This window comes from Aegilops tauschii, chromosome 4, assembly GCF_002575655.3.
Source record: "Aegilops tauschii subsp. strangulata cultivar AL8/78 chromosome 4, Aet v6.0, whole genome shotgun sequence".
NCBI classification, from domain to species: Eukaryota; Viridiplantae; Streptophyta; class Magnoliopsida; order Poales; family Poaceae; genus Aegilops; species Aegilops tauschii.
The window spans coordinates 25,287,144-25,311,015 of record NC_053038.3 but is presented as its reverse complement, the minus strand read 5'-3'; the positions used below and the strand labels follow the sequence as shown (position 1 = coordinate 25,311,015).

The 23,872-nt window shown below is 41.8% G+C and overlaps 1 protein-coding gene across 2 annotated transcripts; it reads right to left on the bottom strand.

The window, feature by feature from the left end:
• Window positions 1-471: 471 nt before the first annotated feature.
• Window positions 472-22,648, bottom strand: LOC109741919 (phosphatidylinositol 4-kinase alpha 1). 2 transcript variants are annotated; one of them, XM_020301007.4, is made up of 26 exons: window positions 21,654-22,648; window positions 21,178-21,519; window positions 20,928-21,089; window positions 19,226-19,396; window positions 18,952-19,110; window positions 18,727-18,854; window positions 17,684-17,984; window positions 16,802-16,970; window positions 12,342-12,553; window positions 11,572-11,730; window positions 11,307-11,489; window positions 10,273-10,749; window positions 9,838-10,197; window positions 8,266-8,480; window positions 7,436-7,604; window positions 6,811-6,947; window positions 6,567-6,720; window positions 5,238-5,504; window positions 4,936-5,013; window positions 4,733-4,780; window positions 3,864-4,036; window positions 3,548-3,743; window positions 2,198-2,338; window positions 1,854-2,062; window positions 1,615-1,776; window positions 472-1,027 (listed from the first exon to the last, which is right to left on the bottom strand). In XM_020301007.4, the coding sequence occupies exons 1-26, from the start codon at window positions 22,392-22,394 to the stop codon at window positions 769-771; spliced, it is 5,772 nt and encodes a 1,923-aa protein (XP_020156596.1). In that variant the 5' UTR covers window positions 22,395-22,648; the 3' UTR covers window positions 472-768. The 2 variants fall into 2 exon arrangements, with proteins under 2 accessions (XP_020156596.1, XP_045083277.1); XM_045227342.2 differs by lacking the exon at window positions 19,226-19,396.
• Between the last annotated feature and the right edge of the window lie 1,224 nt (window positions 22,649-23,872).

The window sequence follows — 23,872 nt, the reverse complement described above, 5'->3', positions numbered from 1 at the left end:
TACCTCTTCTTATAAACGATGTAACCATTGTTTCTAATTAATAAAGGTGTTTTTTTTAAAGATCATGTTACCACACATTCACTTCCATGATGTAGACTTGTACGATTCCCATGGTTATATCAGTATAGCACACACTACTGATATGGAGGAGAAAAGAACGACCATCATATTCCCTTTAACGAAGAGAGCGAGAGAAAGCCCAGCAACGAAAGTTCTTATGCCCCTAAAACTAGGATAACAGAGCCACCAAAAATGAACGCGAGAAAGGCAATATATATTCTTAATGGCATCTCTGGATGAGATGTAGGTACATCAAATAAGACACAGGTGCGATATTTATGTCAAAGCGCAAACGAAATTGTGGTATTTTGTCAAAAAAAATCTTACACTACTTCTGGACGGGGAGAAAAATGACATACCAAATCCTTCTCAAACAAAACAAAAAGTGACTCCTGAAATTGCACAACCTCATCCAGAGAATATGTCGACGACGTGATAAAATCAAGAAACAAATATGTGGACAGCAGAAGACAAAGAATTGAATCTGCTGCTCTGTTACAAAAAGACCTGGTGAACTGATTATACTATTGGGCTTACTTACTAGCTAGACTGTCTTTCAATAGGAAAATACATCACACCTCTGTTAAACATACATTCTCAGTTCTCTCGGTACAAAGGAACTGCTCAATATAACTCTACATGCTGGAGTTAGTGTGCTACATACAATTGATGTACACGACCCATACCATTTACAAAATGGGAAATTAACTATTTCTCAATACCTTGCTGCAAGTATTGAATCAAATCGTACCCAGCGGTGGTCCATTTGTTGTAGGCATCGACACATGTCCGTACCATGAAATTGGCCGCCTCGCGCTCATTCATCTCTGGATGAAACCGCTTCCGAAGATTAGCAATGGGCTCTCCCCTGCTAAAGCAAGGGAGTCCACTGTCCACCATCAACTGTACTGTAGTTACAATGCCATTCATGTGTCTCCTTCCCGCTAGGTATCCCTTGACACAGAGTCTGGACAGACAACATTGTAATCAGAACAATGCAGTGCAAGGTGAAGGTCAATGCAGTCCATGGATTCGTACAAACTACACTTCATATAGTGTTCAGTATCGTTTTCCAAACAACATAGAAAGTTTGCAGACGGACAATCTCCCTCCACAAATTCATACTGAGAGGGATAGCTACAGTTTGCATAACTTTATGTACAAAAGGTCGCCCAACTTTTTTCCCTCCCCTTACATTTTCTAGGCATAATTTTCTCTACAAAATGTTTCAACCTATATTTTCTATGCATAATTTTATCTACAAAGGTCATGACTTTCTTGCCTAGCTCCCTCACCCTTGTGGTGGAAAAAGTGTATCAAACTTGCATAAATTGCAAAGACATGTACTCCCTCCGTTCCTAAATATATCTTTTTAGAGATTTCAATTGAGACTATATACGGATGTATATAAGACATATTTTAGTGTAGATTCACTCATTTTGCTCCGTATGTAGTCCGCACTGGAATCTCTATAAAGACATATATAGGAACAGAGGGAGTATTAAAGAGTCACTCCCAATTACAGTTTGCTAGAACTGTGAAAAAATTGCATACCTGAGAAACTGATTCCAGGTGTCACTCTTCATAGTTCCAGATGGATCAAGCAATTGAGTCATCTCATGGCTTAGCTTGAAATGTGCACTCTCAAACCCCATGTTACCTCCAGGGGAAATCTCCAAAATAAATCCAAAATCAATATGAACTAGTCTCCCCTGGCTGCATAAGCAAGGTGATGGTTAAGTGATTATTCCAGCTTTACGCGGTCAATTAATTATATAGGACTAAGTTAGAACCTATCAAAGAGAAGATTGCCATTATGCCGATCCTTCGGTTGAAGAAGCAGGCTGGCAACAGCATATCCAGCACTACTAACAATAAACATTTGACGTGCAGCTTCAAAAGAAGGTGACCCTACAGGGCCATAATCTTGCTGAAATATTTCTAATAAACCACCATCAGTTGTTTCACCCATTTGATTTCTACTCCGAGTATTTGGGACAACCTGCAGCATGCTCAGGTTAAGATGTATGAACCATACAGGAAAGCAAGAACAACAGCCAATAACTCTTTCCAAGACCACTAGTTGGTTCCGTAGTCCATAGGGTGAAAAATGAAACAATTGCAGGTCTATGCTGACCTCAATTATGCCTCGTTCAGGGCCAGTGGGCAAAACACCATAGGGAAAGAGATACAGGTTTAATCCGACTGCTTCAAATATGTCCCTTAATAGGGCAATAACTTGAAGGGCCAGCACATCCTGCCTACAGTCATCACCAACCTGTCATAGCATAGAAAGTTGCTTGTAAGAACTGTCAAGCACAGTGAACGATATAAGATTACCAGGACAGGATGAAAAATTATAACATTATCGGAAAGACGTTGTAGACATACTACCTTTTCAAACTCCTGAACTACAAGTCAACTAAAATGAACTTGACCTCACTTTTAATTAGTTTACACTCGACCGAAGTAATTTGTGCACCTTTATCATTATGCCTACAATATTGTTTATGGTGTAAATTATAATGACGCAATTAATCAAGGTCATTTTAGTATTTCACCATGTTACCTATAGTCCACATGATAACCATATTGTGGCAATGATAAAAGTGTATTTACTAACTGTCATGTCAAAGGAACTATTACGGTCTGTTGCCAGCAAAATCAGAATGAGAAATGAGCCACCATGTTGATAGCTAGCTTTTAGTTGCACAAAACCACGACAGCAGCACAGAAAGGCTGTAATCAAGCCTAAAAAATAAATTGTGTACAACTGCACCCAGAAAGCATATGTTTCAGTAGGACATGCACGCGCGTGTGCATGGGTGTGGTGGTGTGAGTGTCTGCAGTCTGCACTTGTAACTTTTTTAGAGAACATGCGAAAAGTAGTTGCATATCACGTATAAGTACCCAGGTGACAATGAAATGAAACTAATAATGAGATTATCAGCAATGAACAATGTGACTGAAACATGGTGGGAACTTTCAGTGGTAACTTTGTAAAATTGCCCACCCAATTTTGTAGAGGTGAAGATATTTCTCAGGTCAAGGTTCCTACCACAATTGATGTACCTCAACAAATTTAGCACTCTTTTTTTCCTAACCTCAAGCTGTACGTTTTTGTATCAAGAGAATGCAAGACACCAAAAAAACACTGTACAGTTCCCATGGGAGCCTCTGATCATACTTGAGAAGACTGTTCCCAACAGCCGCAGGTTGTACAGTGGTTTTAATTATGCTGGTCATCAGCTTATGACATGATTTGAAAATCGACGCTAAGCTTTCCAGGTCCTTGCTATATAGGCACACATCGGTTTAAAACCTTGGTATGGAGTCAGCAATCTCATTGTCCTTCCAAAGACGGAAATGTGAGCTGAGGTTTATGTTCCCATAATAATAGATAAATACACATGACCCAGAATTATAGGTTTACCCCCATGAAAGAAATTAGCTGCGCAGATTTCATTGCGACAAAAGAATTATTTACCTTAAAAATGCAAGCCTGTGGCATTACATCATTTGGGTTCCCGTCACGATCAATCACGTTAAAAGTAATCATTATTGGAACTTTTGCGGCAGACTGGAGAGGAATACCACTGTCCAGCTGTATGCCCCGTACTAACTTGTTTGTTGCAGTAGGTAGATAGAGGTCGTCACCTGGAATAGTAATCTTCTCCAGCTCCCTGCATGAAGAATTCAAAATGATGAGTTCACTAGCACAAATTTCCAGATGAGAAGAAGTTCTCTTGGTAGTAGGGTCTTAGTTCTTCAACAAAACACAAGAATGAAATTTCTATAAATACCTTTTAATACCAGCTCTTCGCTCTTCCTTGGGGAGAGGGAAAAGAACACCAGAAATCGAGGTGACCTTGTCAAAAAAATCAAACTCTCTTTCAAACATGTCCCGAGCTTCCTGAGTGAAACCGTCAACAATTTTCTGCCTAACAGCAGGAAGCAAGGACTGGAAAGCATTGGGCTGAAAAGAAAAAAATGTTTAAGATTATACACATTACCTTCAAAGCTTGCAATGTGCTTTGGCAAAACAGCACACATTACTATGACTAAGTTACAAGATAAGAAATGACCAAGACAAGATTTTACTCAGAAAATGTTGTGCACTAGGCTAGAAGAGGCACTTGGCCCTGGAAGCAAGTTAGATATATAGAGATCACGGGGATCCTCTCCCTAACTTGGTGCTGGGTGGGCCATATACAGTACGTACAAAACAGAAAAGCATCAGACTAACACGGCGACTGACATACAAGACATAGAGTCCTATGTTCATGCCTACTGTACGTCTGAATATAATATGGATTCTTCCCGTTCAAAATAACATTGCACGACTTAACTGTTCAATCCATCATTTATTCACCACTACAACAGCTTTACTTGCAAAAACGATGGAAGTTAATTTCATGAAGCGCATGAGTCAAAAGTAAACAAACATTTCATAAAATCTTTCAGGTGCCTTATCAAATAAGCATAACCCTGACTACAAACTAACATTCTTGCTGTCCCTCAAGCTTATTAATTTATGGGGAACCAACCGTTACAAGGAACTTCCATAAAGGGGCTGTAATGGATTTTTTTGGGTAATGCAACAGGATACTTTGAAACCCAAAGGAAAATGAAAGGAAGATTCCAGCTATAGAAAGATGACAAGGTGTTGTACCTTTGGGGCAGCTCCTTCCTTTTCATTGTCATCTTCCTCACATTCCCCCTGGAATTTCCAGTTTGCAAATGAACAAGAAAGTCAGCGAAGAATTTCCCAGTAGGAATATGTTAGAGAATAAAATAAAATTTATATCTTCATTTGAACAAACACAAGTTCCCATAATTTTAGAAATATAGAAAATACAAACTAAATAATTTCACCTGCAGATGCCATATTAAGATGTGAGCAAATATATTACTTCTTCGAGCAGCTCCAAGCAAGTATCCTTCAACTAATTTCTGATGAGATAAAAGGCAAGGAAAAAAAGAGAAGCACATTATTATTTTTAAGAAGGTGACATGTCTTCTACAAGGAATAATAAATCAAAATGCAGATTTAATTATTACTACCTCTGATCCGAAGTAAGTGTCGCAGTTCAAAACTGCGACACTTACTTTGGATCGGAGGGGGTAGTATTTTTTTCTGGTCTGCACTGATAGAAACACATGGAAGAAATTCTCACCCCATCATCGTATCTGAGAGACTGTACCAACTGTGGCATAAAAAAGGTGACAGTCTCAGGTGGATAAGTCTCCATGACACGAAGAACATATGCCATAACACGGGGATGTCCTTTATAAGGAGAGGTAAAAAACTCCAATGCCTGCGTAACAGAACACGGAGCCCAGTGTGGAAGTTGCTGTAACAGTGCTGAGTTTTCGTCCACTGCCTTTGGAGTGATGAAAAAGGGTAATGCTTCAGGAATTGTACGGAGCTCCAGTATGTGTGTCTGCAAAGACAAAAAAAATGATATGGCAATTCACCCTTATCCCTGAAACTGAACAGTTGGTAGGGCTTAAAGATGCTCAATATAGAATGAAGCACTTCTTTTTAAACACGAATGAAGCACATTAGACGCTTCATTTAATGGTCACATGCATTGAAGCATAAGCTTAATAATGTGAGAGCATCCACTAGTTACAAACTTCCAGTATTGAAGTATAATCATTGAAACTGAATCTGTGATCGACGGTCTTCCTAGCAAACCAGACCAGACAGTACTTCGGCTCTGGTTGAACCGGTCTGGTTCGGTTTTAATGACTATGGTTAAAGGTAAGGGGAAAGTAATCTAGAAAAATGTAAGATAATGACAAGAAAATAAAAGGCTGAAAATGCTGAGCTTGCAAGCATCACACAGTGCACTTTCTTATCTTCAGATAAGATTTTTCTCATGCCATTTAAATATCCAGATGTCACACCCAAAAGAAACTGAAACCATAATAGCCCAAGCCAGCAGTATGTTATATTAGGTATCATGATTAACAAGACATAACTGCCAGTTCGTCATTTTACCACAATATGAATTTTACCTCCATAGGTAAGGCAGCCAACATAACATTGTCACATATCTATCCTTGTACTTATACATTTTTCTGTAGTTGATACATTCAAGATATCCTAACTAATTCATTTCTGATTTGCCATTTGACTACATACTAATAAGACATAATGCATGGGGGCAAACAGATCACAGCAATGCCCTTAAAATAGTGGCAACTCTGGTTAGGCAGTGATTAAAATTATTGCATGTTATTCTAAATTAAGTATATTCATGACTACATTTCCCTGACTAATTTACAAATCTTTAAGAGTAGATAATTATGAAAGATAACATCTTCAGCTAACATTAAGTTGCGAAATGCAACAAGAGATAAATATTACATTTCCTGTGAATGAATGCCTACAGTATAGATGAAATGCGGAGATATTCCAAAAAATAACTTAAATGTGAAGAAAGGGACACAATGGAGAACTATATCTGAAAGGCAGCAGCTATAGGCAAGAACCATACCTGTACCAACTGAGTAATTTCAGACTGCAATGTTGCATTTGTCGGAAACCTCATAGGCATAGAGAGTGCAATTCGAGGATCAACAGCAAAAGCAGTTCTGCAGTGATCAATCCATTTGTCTGAGCTAATTTTGCCACGAAATGTTGACGTATCTCTGCCCAGATATAATATGCAACACATGTGAGTTTAAACTCATAACACAAATAAGAAACAATAGATAACATAATATCACAGTAGTAGTTACTTTGTGTTTATTGGTTGTGCCCAGACTTCAAGCCTGTCCGCCTCATTCTGAGAAAGCATCAAAAGTAATTGCTTACGCTTTTCTTTCGCAGTTGCATAGTTATCCACAGAACCCCACACTGGGTGGATCTGATCCGCCTGCCACCAAAGGGAAAACAAGAGAGAAATGTTAAGCTTTTCACATAGATAATAGAAGTGAATGCCACAGCACCCCCATGGGCACATGCGTGCAAGGAGGGCAGCAACAGCAATATTAACTTATTAAGCGTAGCAGCAAATTAGGTCCATGCATTAGGTTATATATTACTTTGTTAGTCACATTCAACAATCCATCTTTATCTACTGCTTGCATTCAATATTCAATTGGTCATCATATGTAAGAACTCCAATAAGTAGAGTCGATCTAGTTCAATTTTACCAAGAAAAGAATAAACTGGTAGCCATCTCTCTCTTTCTGTCTCTGTGGCGCACCTTCCCCTCCTGCCACACTCCTCCCTCTCTCCCTCCCAGAAGCTCTCCTCTCTCCACCAAGTTATCTCCCCGTGTTTTATATCACAAGCACAAGACTGGATATGCATTTAATGTTCGGTGGGGAAGGGCAGAGAGATAGAGGAGGACTATCATACCGTGTTAAGTTCACCTTCACGTCCCTGTGGCTTCGAACCAGAATCAGTGGAACTGGTATTTTGCAGATTGTGCACAAATATTGAAACAGACTGGGCCTCTCTCTGAGCAAAACTTTTGTTTGGAGACTCATAAAATTCAGGTGCATAAGCAAACCATCCCAAAGCAGCACTGCAAGAAAAGACAGGACAAGCAAACTATATTATCAAGTACCATAACATAATGGGAGGAAACAGAAAAGATGCAAACTTGCATATCATTACATAAGCACGACGCATAAAAACAAATTTTGAATATTACATGAACACGTTTAATGAAGAGGTAGACGACGCATACAGAATACTCAACAGCACAGTATCAAGCTAATAACAAGAGATAAGTGTCCTAACCACATGTTCATAAAGTTTATTGAATTACCAAATGTAACTTTTAGCAACTGTAGCAATTGTATAGTACTACTATCCACCTTGTGACGAATGATCTTCTCAACTCCCTAAACTTGCTAATGCTTGCACGTTTGCTCATAATCTCATGTAATTAACAGTATAAAGCGTTGTGGTATCTAGTCAGCTTGAGAATCCTGTGGCATTCAGTTCTCGTCTTTCTCAAATGCATTATCTCTCTCTTAATTACACCCTTTATTCCCAACCTTCCCATCCTAATTGACTCTGACATCTTCCTCTTAACATGATTTCCAAATAAATATTATTTGCACCAATATGATTGAAAGATATAGAAAGCAGCAAACCAAATATTGCAGCAGAAATATCGTAAAATACACTGAAGAGCAATATAGTAAGACAAGGAAACTGTGTAACGAATTGATTATTACCGGTATACTCTGTCCTCTAACAACTGAAGCCCCATATTACATTTCTGCAAGTTAAATTGATCCTGGCACGAGCAAAAGTTCAGACCAAGTTGCATCGCGGTAAAGAAAGTGCCAGTAGCAGCAGGATGGTGAGAAAAATGAGTTGGAGACTTCATCATCCCTTGCAGCATACGGCCTAGAAGTAGAAGTTGCTCAATGCTATCATGCCGAACCACCTGTTTAAATAACACGCACACAAGGTAGCTGATTAAACAGCACAACAAGAGAACAGCGGATGTATAAGATCTAGCTAGCAATCAATCAAAACATTGCTTAAAGGGTCAATAATGAATCTTCATTTTATCCTACGGAACATCACAAGGCGACTCTTATTTTGGACCACAAAAAATGCAAGCAACTTTAATTATGTACTGACGATAAAAGACATCAAGTTTTGTCACTTTTAGTACATACATAAAGATGGTTTGAAGACATAGTACGAGGGTAAGCAGCATTTGCTGATAATATGCAGAGAACAAATCAATCGCTCATGGAATGTTAAAGATTCTAGTTCCACAAGAAAAAATATCAGGGCATTAAATGATTACTCCCTCTGTTACAGAATATAAGGTGCATCAACTTTCATGGAAGTCAAACATTTGTATGTTTGACCAAGATTATAGAATAAAATATCAACATCTGCGATACCTAATAGATAAACTATGACAATACTTTTCATGATGTATCAAATTATAAAAAATTGGTATTGTATACATTGATTTTTTTCTAGAAACTTGGTCAAACATGCACAGGTTTGACTTTTGAAAAAACTAATACACCTTATATTTCAGAACGGTGGGAGTAGTAACGTAATTGCTTGCGAAGATGTGGTTTAGAAATGCAACACATTTGCAGACTACCAAAAGTACCGCCAGACCATAAACACAAAAATATTACCCTATGGACAACCCTATATTCAAAATGTACAATTCTGACCAGTTTGAAGCATGTCTCAGCGCATTAATGAAAATCTAGAAACTACTTGTGGTATAATCGACATATACTTCTGCCAACAGGAGAACCGAAACCATTTAAACTGTTTATTATTCGGCACTGACTGGTGTCAAATATAGAAGTTCTACACCAGATAAATTAATCCTGAGATAAGTGACAAGTAAATACCAGGGGAGAAATTTCCTTTATATAACTGTAACTTTCCTTATTTTAAATTATTTTAGAAAGGCGGAATTTTCTTATGCATTGTTTGATTTTCTTCTCCCTCACATATTTCCCTCCATATTATTTGGTCTGTCAAAATAGAACGTGTGAAGAACCCCTCTCTGCAGCAGCGGGTTTAAAAAAAAAGTCATGAGTTATAGTATATCAGTAGATCTTCAGCGGTGATGTCTGTCATGATCCAAACAAGACACAAACTGAACACACAATTATACATCACCATACATTGTCATATAAGGTTCAACAGCTGTAGCATAAGAACAAGTGGAGTTTGGTTGCATGCACAACATCTTAGACAGGCAAAGAAAACAACTGTAGAAAATCACAAGGCAAACAATGAAAAAGTCTGGTTATAACCTCAAAGCGATCAATAAAGAAGCCGAGCCAGAGCCTATGGGCAATTATTGCTTCAACTGGATCCTTTTCTGGTGGTGCCTCAGGTTCACCAGGAATAAGATGTGGCCTCAATTTTGCATCAGGCCCACAGTACTTCATATCAGATGCAAACAAACCACGTTTTGTATCCATTGTCCACAGCCATGCATCAACAAGTTCTGCAAGCACAAGAGGACCTAAAGAAGGTGCTGCAGAAACTAGCCACGTCCAGATATAAATTCCAGTCTCCATTGCATCAGGGGTAGAAATATAAGCAGGGCACCAGCATAGAAGTCGTATAAGCTGAGAAAACCCTTCCAGATTCGTTCGAGAATCAGATACCTGTGTTACACATTAGAATACAATCAAAGCCAAGAACTAAGGAAGTAACAAACCACCTAGGTGCAAACAAATTACCAGATGATCAAGAAGTAATGCTGTAGCCTGAGAACAAGTTTCACGAAATTGTGAATTATCTATTGGTTGTTTTTCCGCCGTAACAACAAAGTCCTGAAGAAGCCGAACAAATTTGGACAGAAAAACTTCATCAAATGACTGTGGGGCCTGCCCAGACTGTGTACCAGGAGGAGACACACCCATGTTTAAGCCGCCCATAGTACTGAACAGCCTTCTCATACCAGCAATCTCCCCTGCATGGTTACATTTCACAGTTGCACTCACTACTGCAGTTGACAGTACTTCCAGGGTGATGTCAGGTGCTTCTTTTCTCGCTCCTGATGCTGCTGCAGCAGAATCCATAACTGCTGGGATATTAGCAGTCCTGATGCCATTCCAATCATTCTTTCCAATACAAATACGTATCTCGGATAAAAGTGAGACAACATCTGCCGTATGCTGTGTTCTTTGTGCACCACTCGGCTTGCAAAAGTTTTCCTAAACAATACCATTAAAAATATTAACAATCAATATATGCATTGGGTGGCGGGGAAACAAAGAGTACAAACTTTATATGCCAGCTTAATGATGCCTCTGGCACAAAGCTTGTGCAATAAACGATTCAAGAAAGGCTGCCATAGAAGTATAGTGCTGTGACTAAATCCTGAACCCTAAAATAATCCAGCAGTTGGTGCTCACAAGCATTTTGTATTGAGAAAACTATAATTGGGTATGCAAACGAGGATAAAGAAGGAATTTCGTAGTCACAAGGCGAGAGGAAGAATAGATGAAAGAGGCGACACTTACTGCTTTAAGAGCATAGATTGTTTACCAAAATAGTGTGAAAACTGAAAAGCATGCTGCACCAAATATCTAATGAAATAAAAAACAATGATGTTTCAGTCAAAGTAAAACTGTGCCCTACAAGTGACCTGCAACCTTAACATTTACACGGTAATGACCATGTTCTAACAACAAATCATGCATCGGCTTCATACAAAGTAAGAATAATGGTGCTCAAAAAGGCAGGCCAAATAATGTTATATTGACTGAACCTGTATTAGGCCTTGAGTGGTACATGGAGCATATGAAAGAGCACTTGTTATCCATTCCCTAGCAATCTTCTGATATAGTGAGCGTATAGTGGCAACCCAAGCAGGATCACTGACAGGACCAGAAGTCAACTCATTATGAACAGATATTAGAAGTAAATCCAAGCATGAGGAGTTCCACAGAACCTGAAAGTTCAGTATACTAGTGTCATCAGTGTGGCTCAAAACAAATAACTAAAACATGAGAAGCCAAATCAAAGCACCTAACCTGTGGAAATTTTTCCTTCAGCTGAGTTAACAACTTGACACTCAGATCACGAACATGTTCATCCCTTTGTGACATGCTCTTTATAAGGAAGCCAGCATGAACGGAAAGAACAGATTCTCTCACATTAGATTCTTCGCCTATGTCAGACGTACGTTCCTCCTGGGAACATAAAATACACTTAATCTGGTGCACGGTTACAGCCTTACAGGTTACAAATTTCTCATCTCTCTAAAGATAAAACAACAGTAGTATAATTCGACAGATGAACTACAGTCTACAATGCAAAGTCGATGAACGGAGGACGGATAACACCAATGCAGATCAAATTCCTAATGTTGTATGATGCAACATCTAGAGCCGATTTAAAACCTTGGAACAAGATGCAAGTAATGTTTGATGTCTCATACTGCCCAAAGGAAAACTAAAACATCTGTCTGCCAGTGCATCTTTGTGCATCTTTTCTAACAACTGTGTGTCTCAACAAGAATCCTAGATATGATAACATGCATCTGAAACACTAGGGAAATGTAAGTGCCTGGCAAAAGCTGTCGAGGATGCAACAATGGCGTAGAATGTGTGTTTCTTTCACAACAGAAAGCTGTAAGCCTTTTTTTACTTATAAAAATCGAAGTTGCCATGAGATGGGGAGTGATTTGATTCAACAGAAAACAACAGAGGACATAGCACATGACGGGATACAAAGACAACAGAACAAATGATTACATATTCAGATATTCTCCACAGATTGTTAATTAAAGTATGAAACATACCAGCCATGACAACATTGTTTCAAAAGCTCTGTGCACAACTGCCGTCAAACACTGAGTTACTGCTGGTGTCAAGTTGGGAGTAAGCAGATACTCAAACACACAACCGAACGAACTATTTGATTTATTCAATGTAGCTGAAAGTATGCCACCACTGCCGCTAAAACGCAATATCTCAAGGAAAGCAACTGCGAGGAGATATGTAGCTTTAACTCCTGAAAATGAAAAATAATGTAAAAACAAATTAGTGGGATACTTCACAAAATTCCATCTCTCATGTGTACCATTCATGCGAATAAAGCCAGGGGAATGCAAATCCCGATAATTCAGAACAAGAGGGAGGGCAGTGGCGAACATTTTTTTATTTTCTTTTAAACTGCAGATTTGCACTTGTGAAAGTTAATCCCTGTAGAGAGCAAAACAATAGCAAGAAGCAGTGGTTGGAGGTGTAAATTGTGCAAGTGCAGCAAATGGAACATAACAGGATGTACCTGTTGCACTATAATGAACTATAATTATGAGAAGAGAGGTTGGCTCTACAGGTAACTTCTGTAAGACCCGCTTTGTGATAATATTTTCAAAATAAATTGCACCGTGGATCCCTTCTTTTATGGTTCTCTCACTTGGGTTCAAAAAATGCAAACTCATCCTAGTAGGTCTCACTTGTAGGTCTCGCAGAAATCTGCATGTTAGACTGTTAGTTCAATCATCCAAATATGTGGACATTGAAGCGTTTCCCAGCTCTTTGATCTTTGTCATGTTCTGCACGTCATCCAGTATAGCAGTTGTGGGCCACCAAGGTGTGTCAAGCCATGGCATCTGGATCGTCAGACACATTGATGGGGAGGATTGGGCATGGCTTCCACCTGATATACTGCTCAAACTACACGAGGGCTGTGGGGCTGCACATTCTGGTAGCTCAACTAGCACATAGATATATGGGCCATTTGGCTAGTAAACTGCCAAGAATATTGTGAAACATAGGGACTTAATGAGACAGCCCTGCATGTTAGAGCATGTCCAATGCCGTCCATCAAAACGGACACCCTAAACGTCCGCGGACACGTCCGGACATGTCCACGGACAGCGCTAGCGGAGCCGGACATCCAATCCTATATACATCAAATGTCCAACTGCTGGATCTGCGTCGGCTGGGCCTGCGACTGCTGGCTGTCCAGCCTCTGAGTGTTCGTCTGCTGGGTGTTCACCTCCGGCCGGGAGTCGTCCACTTGCCCGTCTTCGTAGCCACCTCCTCATCATCCACCATCACACCCGGCTGAGACATTCCGGCAAACAGAGACCGGGCATCGACGGGCGTGGAAGCGGGCATCCGCGAACGGACAAGCGCCGGCGACTGCGACTTTGTGAAGGTGTACTCCCCGTTGAGGTCGATGTTGTACGGGACGTGATGGCCGGCGCTGACGGTAGGCGCGGGCTGCTTCTGACCGAGTAGTGATGGCAATGGGTTTTACCCACGTACCCTGCGGGTAGAAACCCTATTAGGGTAAGGTATGGGATAAAAAGTTACCCATGGGTATACAAATAGGAAAATCTGAAACCCATCGGGTAGAGCGGGTACGGGTATGGAATCGTATAACCCATACCTATATACCCATGTAGCCATATTAACAAGGATGGCCAAATTATGTCACACTTCGTGAATTTATGAACTCAAAATGTATCACTATGTGTTGCTATTTATGACTGTAATGTTGTTTTGATGTGTTGTTGTTTACGAGAAAGTGAAGTTGTTTATTAAATGTGTTGTTCTTTATATGTGTTGTTGTTTATAAATTGTGACTATTTGTTGCTTTTTATGGATGTGAGTTGTACAAATTGATGCTTTGCAAACATGGTTAATTCTACCCACGTGTATAGTCAAGGATGATGGGTAAGCTCAAGGGGGGTGGGTAAAGGTATGGGGTGGCTCCACCCATACCCAAACCCTGTGGGTGCCTTGTGTAGCGGCAAATTAATATGGCGGAATCATCTACACCGGACAGGGCGGAGAAGATTGCACGACCGGCACCCGCCGAGTCGCACGCTTTATCGGACGCCTAACTGGGTGACCGTCCGCTGGCGAAGCATCCTCCCTCTTCCTCTGTTTGTGGCGACGGGTGGTGCGTGTCACCGTGTTGACCTTGCGGGCAGCCAGCACCGATGACTCCTCCGCCTCAGGGCCCGTCGGGAATACGAACATCTCCGTCGGTACCTCATCCGGCTCCATCATGACGGTGGAGGGCGAAACAAGCGGCAACTGGAGTAGGTGGCGACGGTGATCGTAGTGGAGACAGTGGGGAAAGGGCAGGCTTTCGTGCGGAAACAGTGCAGGAAATGTCCAAATGCATAGGCTCCGCCTCGCTTTTGTGCGGGCCGGGTGTGTGGAGTCTAAGGTGGCAGCTGTCCGGACGTCTACAAACCTCCCCCAAGTTTTTTTCGAGAAAACGCAAAGGTCCGTTTCATTGCATTAAAAAAAATAGGTACAGGTACAATCCTCCTAGGAGGTGGAGTTCACAAAAAACCTCCCCCGGGTTTGCTTCTGATTGCAGGAATTCAGACATGCGGACGTTTGATGTACGGCGCTGGACGGTACAAAGTGTCCGAACAGCGCGGTCCGGACGTTTATGGGCGGTTTGATGCACGGTGTTGGAAATGATGCCCTTAGGTACCTATAATGCATCACACTCATCCTATATACTTAAGAAGTTCATCCCCACTACAGGATTTATCTCTACATGCAGCCTGCCCACATCAGCAATATCGCCACATGGGCAAGTCTTGTCTTCCGTTTCTATTTGCATGATGTCACGTCGTGGCTTCCGTAATCAGCGTACGAGTATGTTTCTCTTTTTAAGACAGTCACCCAAGCCAAGCTATTGTTTCGTCTTCTGCCTTCAATAACCGACCAGTCTTATAATCGCTAAATCCTTCAACAGTCAAGCCACCGATTCGTCTCCTAGTAGAAATTGCTCCTGCATAAAGCCCAATCCTCCTCACATGCTCCCTTGGCTCTCCCACGGTCCTGGTCAAGGTAATCACACCCCATCTTCCATGCTCTCACCTTTTCTAGGACCACTGATTAGTAGACGCTAACGACGGGATTTTATTAGTCCCATGGCCTCTGGCTTCTTCTCACTTCCGGCTGCCTTTCTTCTTCGAGGCGCATATACGTTGCATCAGACCACAGGAGGGGACTCGAGCTTCCTATCAGTTTCTACTTCATAGATAGGTATGCGTTGTTTATGTGATCGGAGTTGTTTTATCTCACCGGCAAAAAAGAAGAGATGGTTTATCTCTAAATAACAGGGAATGCTTACAGCAAGTCTAATCGTCTAGGTTTTACCAATCCAGTAAGCAATCCGTCCAATTCGCCGTCCTTAGATAATAGTGGAAATAAAAATTTGTTACTCTCCTGCTAATACTCTGCAATTCGTTGAGCCTATATCAGTGCAATTGATGAGATTTTATTCAATCAGTCGTGCTACAATTGTGATATAATTTACATAATCTGCTACAAAATTTTACACATTTGAGTTTTTTTTTGCGGGTACACATTTGAGTTTTCAATGATATGAAGAGTCATCAGCTTCATGTCATCGCCTTTCTTCTTCCATTCCCAGAGCCCTTGGACTCATGAGGAGGAACTGTGTGGGGATGTGGCTCATGGACCCAAATTATGATGGAGAAGGTGTGCTAGAGCTCAGTTACAGAGAGGCTACGTCGAGGTGCATGTGTATGGTGTACATCTGGTGCAGTTGTAGTAGAGGAGCAAGCCTAGGTAAAGTAGGGAAGTAGCATTTGCAATGGACAGAAGCAGATTTTTTTTTTACTATATGTAGAAACAACACAGTGTCGTGGCAGCTGCGGTCCGTTTAAGGCACAGTAGCACGAGGAAATTGGAGAATGAGGAGTCCTGGGCTGCACACAATGGATAATACCAACATTATAATTTTTAAGAGGTCTCTCTCTCTCTCGTGGGCGCGCACACACAGACATTCACACATTTTCATAATATTTTTATTTGCATTTCCTCACTTGGACTATGATGGTAGTTCGTTGGTACAAATGTTAGATCGCTCAAACTAAATTGGTATTTTTGAGATATCCTGCTAAACTTAGATCACTCTAATTGATGTTTTGCAATATATTAGCAATCCAACACATTAGCAATGCGTTTATCGACTACAATATACTAATTTTCTACCCCGCAAAAAATATACTAATTTTCTATCCAATAAAGATTCAAATAAACATATATTTTCATATTTCTTTAGTGGTTACACTATTTTATCACTGTAAATCCCTCTTCTATGCGGCGCTACAAATTCCCGTAGCAACGCACGGGGCATCATCTAGTTTCTAGAGTTTCTTTGTTATATTTTATGGAGGGCAATTTACATTTTCTGGAATCAAACAACTATCTGCACAAGCCGTAAAGCACTCAACAGAGAATAAACATTGACCTGAAATTGTACTCATTGCTGCTACCTCAACTCGACCTCCCAAAGCTGCAGAAAGTGCAGTTCTCTGTCCAACAGCTGCCTTTTCATCACCATTGCCACGACGACTGCCTGGATTATGCAGAGCATTTAACTCTAGCTCATCTTCAAGCCATTTCACTGAACTGACAACCTGAAATGTAAAAAGTATACATGTGAGATACGAAGTCACAAAGTAATTCTGAATTTTCCAGTGAATATTATATACCATTTTAATTTATACAATCCCGTGTATCATACTCTTACCAAATATTGTAGTATCCATATCCACAAAATACAATAAAAACAGGCCCCTTTTAATGAAAAGTGGTAGATTTATTTTCAAGTTTTCCAAAACATCTAGACAAGCATCATACAAATTACAACTTCACAGTTAAATTCATAGTTCAAAAAAGCGCTAGGCGTTAATTGTGCGTTTTGCCACCGCCTTGCGCTTTACTGACCAAAGCGCATGCTTATGCGCAGTTATGCACAGATTAAACGTAGTTATGCGCAATGAGTTTTGCCAACGCCTAGAGCCTAGGCGCGCTTAAGCGCTCGCTTAGGCGCGCCTTTTTTAACTATGGTTAAATTCACTGATCCAAGTTTATTCCCTGAGCCTACCACACAGTCCTTCCAGAGATAAAATGATATTTATTCATATATCGGCCTGCTAAAAGAAAGCTAACAATAATATGGGGAGCACAAAGAGCTGTATGCAAAGTATACATTATATGAACCACATCTGTCCCCCTTCCATTACAAGCTATGTATGCTCAGTGACAGGAAATGAATTCAAACAAGTTCAGACTCCTAACTGCAGTATAATAATACTGTTTCCCAGCTCTTTGGTCCTAAAAAACTTACCAGCGGCGGAGATCCTTGTGCAATGCGTTGCACTGCTACAGACCATTGGCTATTCCACATGTAGGGTCCAGCAACAGCTTGCAGGGCTACACAGCTCTCCCCAGTGTTTAACGGAGTGGAAACAGGTTTTGTAGATGCCTGGTTGTTCTGTATCGGAGGAGCTAACCCAAACAAGACAATATAGAACCACAGGTTGCGAAACAATTTCAATAGAGATGGCTCGACAGAGGACACTGGATCAAAATCTGAACATATTTCAGCAACCGCAGGAAGTAACGGGCCCATCAAATCAGCACCACTCCTACAGTAATGACAATTACAGTAAGCACGGACAGTTAACTAGCACAAGCATAAGAGATGAAATAAAATTGTGTATGATAAATGAAGAGGGTACAAGAAAAGAATACCACGTACAGATTCAGGTGATACAACGTTAGTATTATACAAATTAGTAGATGGATTTATAATTCTACATGAGAGCCATTTAACCTTCGCAGGGAAAGCTAGAAGGGCTAGATTGTTTCCTTCAGACTCTTCTATTTTCAAGAGGTGAGGGTCCCTACAGCTCCAGTCCAAAATTAAAATCAAGATGGCACGTAAAACATATTTACAAAACAAAATACCTGTAGAAAGTGTATACTCGATGACCAGAGTCTAGCAAAAAAATTGTGGCATTTAAACCAGAAAACAAAAATAAAATCCTAGGAAACTCATACAAAACCACAAATGAACAGAGCCAGACACTCATGACTGTTCGTTCATTCACACCATGGTGAGTTAAGTATATCACAATCTAAGCAATACAACCTCCAGTCCATAATAGATGTTATTTGACTTGAAAAAGGTCCAGTTTTTGAACTCGAAACTCTCCCTTAAGTCCAGTTTTCAACCCTGAACTCTACAACTGTCTTGAGTTACAACCTCAAACATACAAGAAAACATATTGGCGCCTAGCAAAAACTGTGTACAATATTCAAGACGCAAAAACAAGATATATTTTAGCTTAAGAATAGAAAAATAAGATTGATGACAAAACATCTCACCTCCCACTTTTAGATTCAGCGGCTAGCCCCACATCAGAGCACAGAGACAACAGCCTATGACGATAATCAGATCTGAGTTTTGTGCTAGTGAGGTTGGAAGCAACAAGTAAGAAACCTGCGGGAAGAGTCTAGAATTTTGTTGACACAGTTAGCATGGAACATGAATCAAAATTACAACTCTATGATAGTATATAATGTAAATTTCTTATTGGACTCATCACAGACCTCTGTTCGCTCAGCTGTTGCTTCTGATGGCAATGTGTTGTTCTCTGCAGCTCCTACAGCTTTAACCTTATCCAGGTAGCTTCTTGTCATCAATACAACGCTCTCACGGTATGATTTTTCAAAACCCAAGCATGCCACACGAGATATTGCATCTAACAACTGCAGTAGTTTAAATTAATTGATTACCATAAATGCTTTTGCTTAAACTTGAAACAATATCATCAAAAGTGACACATGGTAAGTACGTTAATGGGTAAGAGACAAAATTCCATACTTTTAGACGCAATAAACTTGGAGATGAAGCGTCACCCTCCTCTAGATGTTCAATGAAAAGGGGCAAGATCATGTCTACAACTTCCCATCTTTTCAAGCATACACACAACTCAGCCAGAAGGCGTACTACATTAAGTCGCATCACCGGAACTGTGTCTTTTCCTTTACCATCCTGCAATAGATTCACGCCTCCGTAAACAACCAGCCATTGACAGTTAATCATGCTACCGTGATGCATATCTTTAGTCGCTACAGTTAGCCAGTGTAAGTCCCATAAAGGAAGACTGACGGCAGCAGGGAAGCTTAATTTTTGTATAGAACACATTTTCCAAGTTCCAAGAATTTAAATTTCAGAATGACCCACCCTCAACAGTAAAACAAAGCAATGGGCAGAATTATGGTGCTTGTAATCTGCCATATCATGTATCTGCGACTCTGGTAGAAGAGATATTCCAAAATGTGCTAGATCCATCGCAAAAGACTCAACTAGCAAAATCAAAACAAAGATCATGTAGCTTGTTCTGCTTGCTGCTGGAAATTATTCTGATACCATGGGGAATATTGTCTTGATATATAACCTACCAGCACATCAGGTGATGACGCTGCAACTTTCTCCATGCACCCAAATAATGCAGCATACTATTACTAGGTTGAAATAAATTAAGGGTGGGTGCTTCCAGATTTCTGTGGTTGGATTAAATTAGCAGAAGGCTATATGACTATCCATTTCTTTGCTTACAGCACTAAAACACCCATGAGCCTAAATTTGGAAGAAGAAAAAGGAAAAAAACATAAGTGATTGGAGTTTTACCGCAAACAGAACACTAGCTGGATACTCATGTTTTATGAAAGCCATGCAAACCTATGACTGATATTGCCTTCTCGTTATCTTTCATCTTAGTGAATGAGGAGAATCCAGGTTATCAGAATAAAAGTTTATCTGGTAGGCATATTAGTATTATCCCCTCCAGTTCAGAAAGAAGAGTTACAGGTAAAAGCTTCTTTAACATGACCAGTGCCATATATATTAATATCTAGATTGACAACTTTCCACAGGAAAATGACACCAGTCACCAGAATGTTCGTGATTAAAATCACTTTCCTAATAATAAATCTGTTATTATTTTTACTACCATACAACCATGAATATTGGCAGTCAAAATGAAAAAAATATGGACAACACGCTATGTAATAAATGTAAAGAAACAATACTAATTTTTTGACTGGTATAGAGCACATGGAAAGATTAATTCAAAACTCACAGGTCATGAGTCTACCACAACATAAAGAAGTTTATGGCCTCATAGGAAAGAAGATAGCATCAATATTGTCTAGTCTAACCCAAATACAGAAAAAGTAAACACAGTTATAACTGTACAAATGATGCATCGTAGTATCTTGAAATTTTTGAAGATTTTAGGCGGACTGAGAGCACCAAATGCATGACCTTCTAGCTGTTTGCTGAGGTGATAAGTTCAGAAAACATCGCTTTTCAGTTCTCAGTTCTTCAATGTGCTGGCATGGTAACTTGTATATAACCAAGCATTTTATGTGACTGACACATGCTGATTGACAACAATTTTAAGCATCTTGCGCAAAGTGACATCAAGTAAGGTTGGCTTGTGCAGCTATGCCCTAAGGGTTGCAGGAAACCTTACTAGCGCATGGAATTTTCATGTGGTGAAAAAAATTAAGAAGAATACCTCTTCCTCATAATCATTCCGTTCACGAACATATGCAGCTAAACGCATAATGAATGTGTCAACTAGAGCCCTATCCTTTGTCCAGCCAAACTCTATGATCTCACAGCTCAACTTCACCACTGCCTCGAACAAAGCGCCAGGGCTACAGCCCGTCATGTCAGCCTGCAAGGGAATGATTGATTTCACATTAGGCAACACCTCCATAAAAGAAATCAGTAGTCCAAACAAGAGAAGCATGAGACCAACATACCTGCGAACATGTGCTGACAACAAGCGGTTTCAAGGGAATCAGCAGAACCGGCAGGAGCTGGCCCCCACGCGAGACTGTTATCTGGCTGATCCCATTGAGCAGAGTGCAAAAGAGCTCCTCACAAATCTTGAGTTTTCGCCAGGATGAGAGGATGCACGACTTGGTGGCTTCGATGAACCAAGCAAGAGTCTGCTGAAGCATATCCTTGGAAGCTTTGCTGTCAGCGTCCAAGACCGAGACACTCCGGACCAGAACCACCACCGCAGCTTGGCAACACGATAATTTGGTGTTTATCCTCACCCTCAGTTGTGCACCCTGCTCCTTCCAGTCCCGCTTCCTAATCTGCCAACCATCACCTCAAGCATGATCAGACCGCAAGCAAACATCTACCTTACACATGTACACGCGCAAATGCGAATGCAGACACCGACAGGCGATATACAGATGAAGGGAGAGAAGAGAAGACACCGCCTCACCTTAAGAAAATCCGTGAGCGAACGGACCTGCCATGCGGCAGCATTCCTGACCTTGGCAACCTTGTCGGCCTCCAGCCCGCCCTCGCCCCCGAGCATCTGAACGATGAGCCTGAAGGCGACCTCCTTGCGCTCGAGGGCCTCGATCGCCTCCCCCTCGAACTTCTGCACCGCCTCCTTGATCCCTCCATTCTCCTGCCCCGCCGCGTCCTCCCCCTTCCCCTTGGCCCTGGGCGGGGCCTCGTCGGAGCCAGGGAACTCGAGGAAGAGGCGCTGGGCGACGGGCGCGGTGTCGGCGGGGAGGAGCTGCGGGGGCTTGGCGGCCGCGGCGGAGAGGAAGGCCCGGGCGAGCGGCGCGGAGGCGGGGTCGGCGGCGTCGAGCGCGGCGAGGAGCGCGGCGGAGAGCGCGGAGGAGAGGGCGGGGGAGGCGGGCGCGGCGGCGAGGAGCGGGAGGAGCTTGGCGAGGAAGGGCGCGGGCGCGAAGGACTGCGGCCAGAAGGCCGGCGAGAGGAAGGCGCGGGAGGCGAGGAAGGCGAGGAGCGGGGCCGCCGGCGGGCCGGCGCCCGCGGGGAGGAGGCGCGCGAGGGCGAGGAGGGAGTGGAGGTGCGCCCGGGTCGCGCGCTGCGGGGCGGAGGAGGGCGAGGCGGGCGGCGCGCAGCGGGAGGAGAGCCAGGTGAGCTTGTCAGCGAGGAGGAGATCCGGGTGCGCGGCCACCAGGTCGCAGAGCTCGTTGAGCGCCTCCATCGGGTTACCGCGGCGGCAATGCGGTCAGATCATGGGGGGGTCGTCGCCGCGGCCGCGACGCAGAGCAGATCGGAAGCGGAGGGAGACGCGGAGGAAGAGGAGGGAGGGGAGGGCGGAGACGGAGATGTGCGCCCCTCTCTTTTTTCTTTGACGCGAGAGTGATTGGTGGAGCCGAGGACGACGAGGAGGGGACCTCGGGTAGTCGGGTTGGCCTCTCTCTCTCTCTCTCTCTCTCTCTCTCTCTCTCTCTCTCTCGGGTTGGGTAGTTTTTGGTCGCTCGGCGAAATGTTGGGGACGGCAGGCAGACGCGCCAGAGAGGAAGGGGCGAGAAGGCGAGACCGGATCCGACCTTTTCTTTTCTTTTTTCTTTTTATTTATAATATTGCACTTTGTTTAGAAAAATGGTTGACATAGGTTTGGCATTGCTTACCACACTTTTGTTGATACTCCCTCCATACGAATACAATGCTTGGTTGGTAAAATCGATGATCAAAGTTAAAAAAAAAATTGATGTGTGCTTTATTAGTTGAAACAAAGAGAGTGTCACATTAGCGATGGGTTGTACTCTTTTCGTCTAGGTACATTGGGTGTATTGGCCTCGGCTGCGCCACCAAGACTCAGTGAAATTAATTGGCGCATGTTGGTTGGGTGAAATTAATTAGCATATTTTTCCAGCACACTTAGCGCTATCCCGGACGAGGCAGTGTGGCAGCCTACCACCCCGCATGTGCGCTCGAGGCATGTGTGCGAACAACTCGCTACATCAATTACTACATTTGCATGCATTGGGTGTTACTACACTGTTCGCATATTTGGCTCACGGAGTTAATTACTACTCTGCCCTAATGAATGATGACGACTAACAAAATGAATGTCTAGTTTTGATAGAGCGTCCAATGCACCCGACCGAAGGGAGTGCTGATCTATCTTCATACCCCGGAAAAACATATGTAGTGGCCTTAGCTGGACAAAAACTTAGTGATTGGTGCCGAGGTGCAAAAACAAAAAAGTCGTTGTATGCCCCCACAAAAAAGTCTTATCTCATTATATAACAAAACATGGCCAGCTTCCATCCAACCGCATGAAAAGCACCAGGAGAGTTTGGGGAGGGAGGATGTGTGCCTTCTTGCGTATATCTTCTTTTTAAGAAAATCCTTCTGTTACCTAGGTAGTGTTCAACTAATGTTTGCAATGCTTGCAACATCATCTTTGATCAAACAATTCCAATCAATTTTGATTTATTTTTTTGTTCACGAACTAAAACAACCATCATAGGTTCATTTAGAAACCCATTAGAAAATGACCATCTCAGCACTACATCTTTATCAACTCCCGGCAACTTTATACATGTATAAGGTCCTAATGCCAAGACAATGCATTTTCTGTGTTATAAACAAAAAAAAGTTGTATTTGACACTTCATAAGATTTAAAAGACTTTTGAAGAACACCATAAGTCGGTGATCAACTAATCATCATT

Coding starts and splice junctions, on each gene's coding strand:
- LOC109741919 (XM_020301007.4), bottom strand. CDS start 22,394: ATGGAGGCGCTCAACGAGCTCTGCGACCTGGTGGCCGCGCACCCGGAT. Junction 3,744..3,863: donor CGAAGAGCTGGTATTAAAAG/GTATTTATAGAA, acceptor TTCTTCATGCAG/GGAGCTGGAGAAGATTACTA. Junction 2,339..3,547: donor CACAGGCTTGCATTTTTAAG/GTAAATAATTCT, acceptor ATGCTATGACAG/GTTGGTGATGACTGTAGGCA.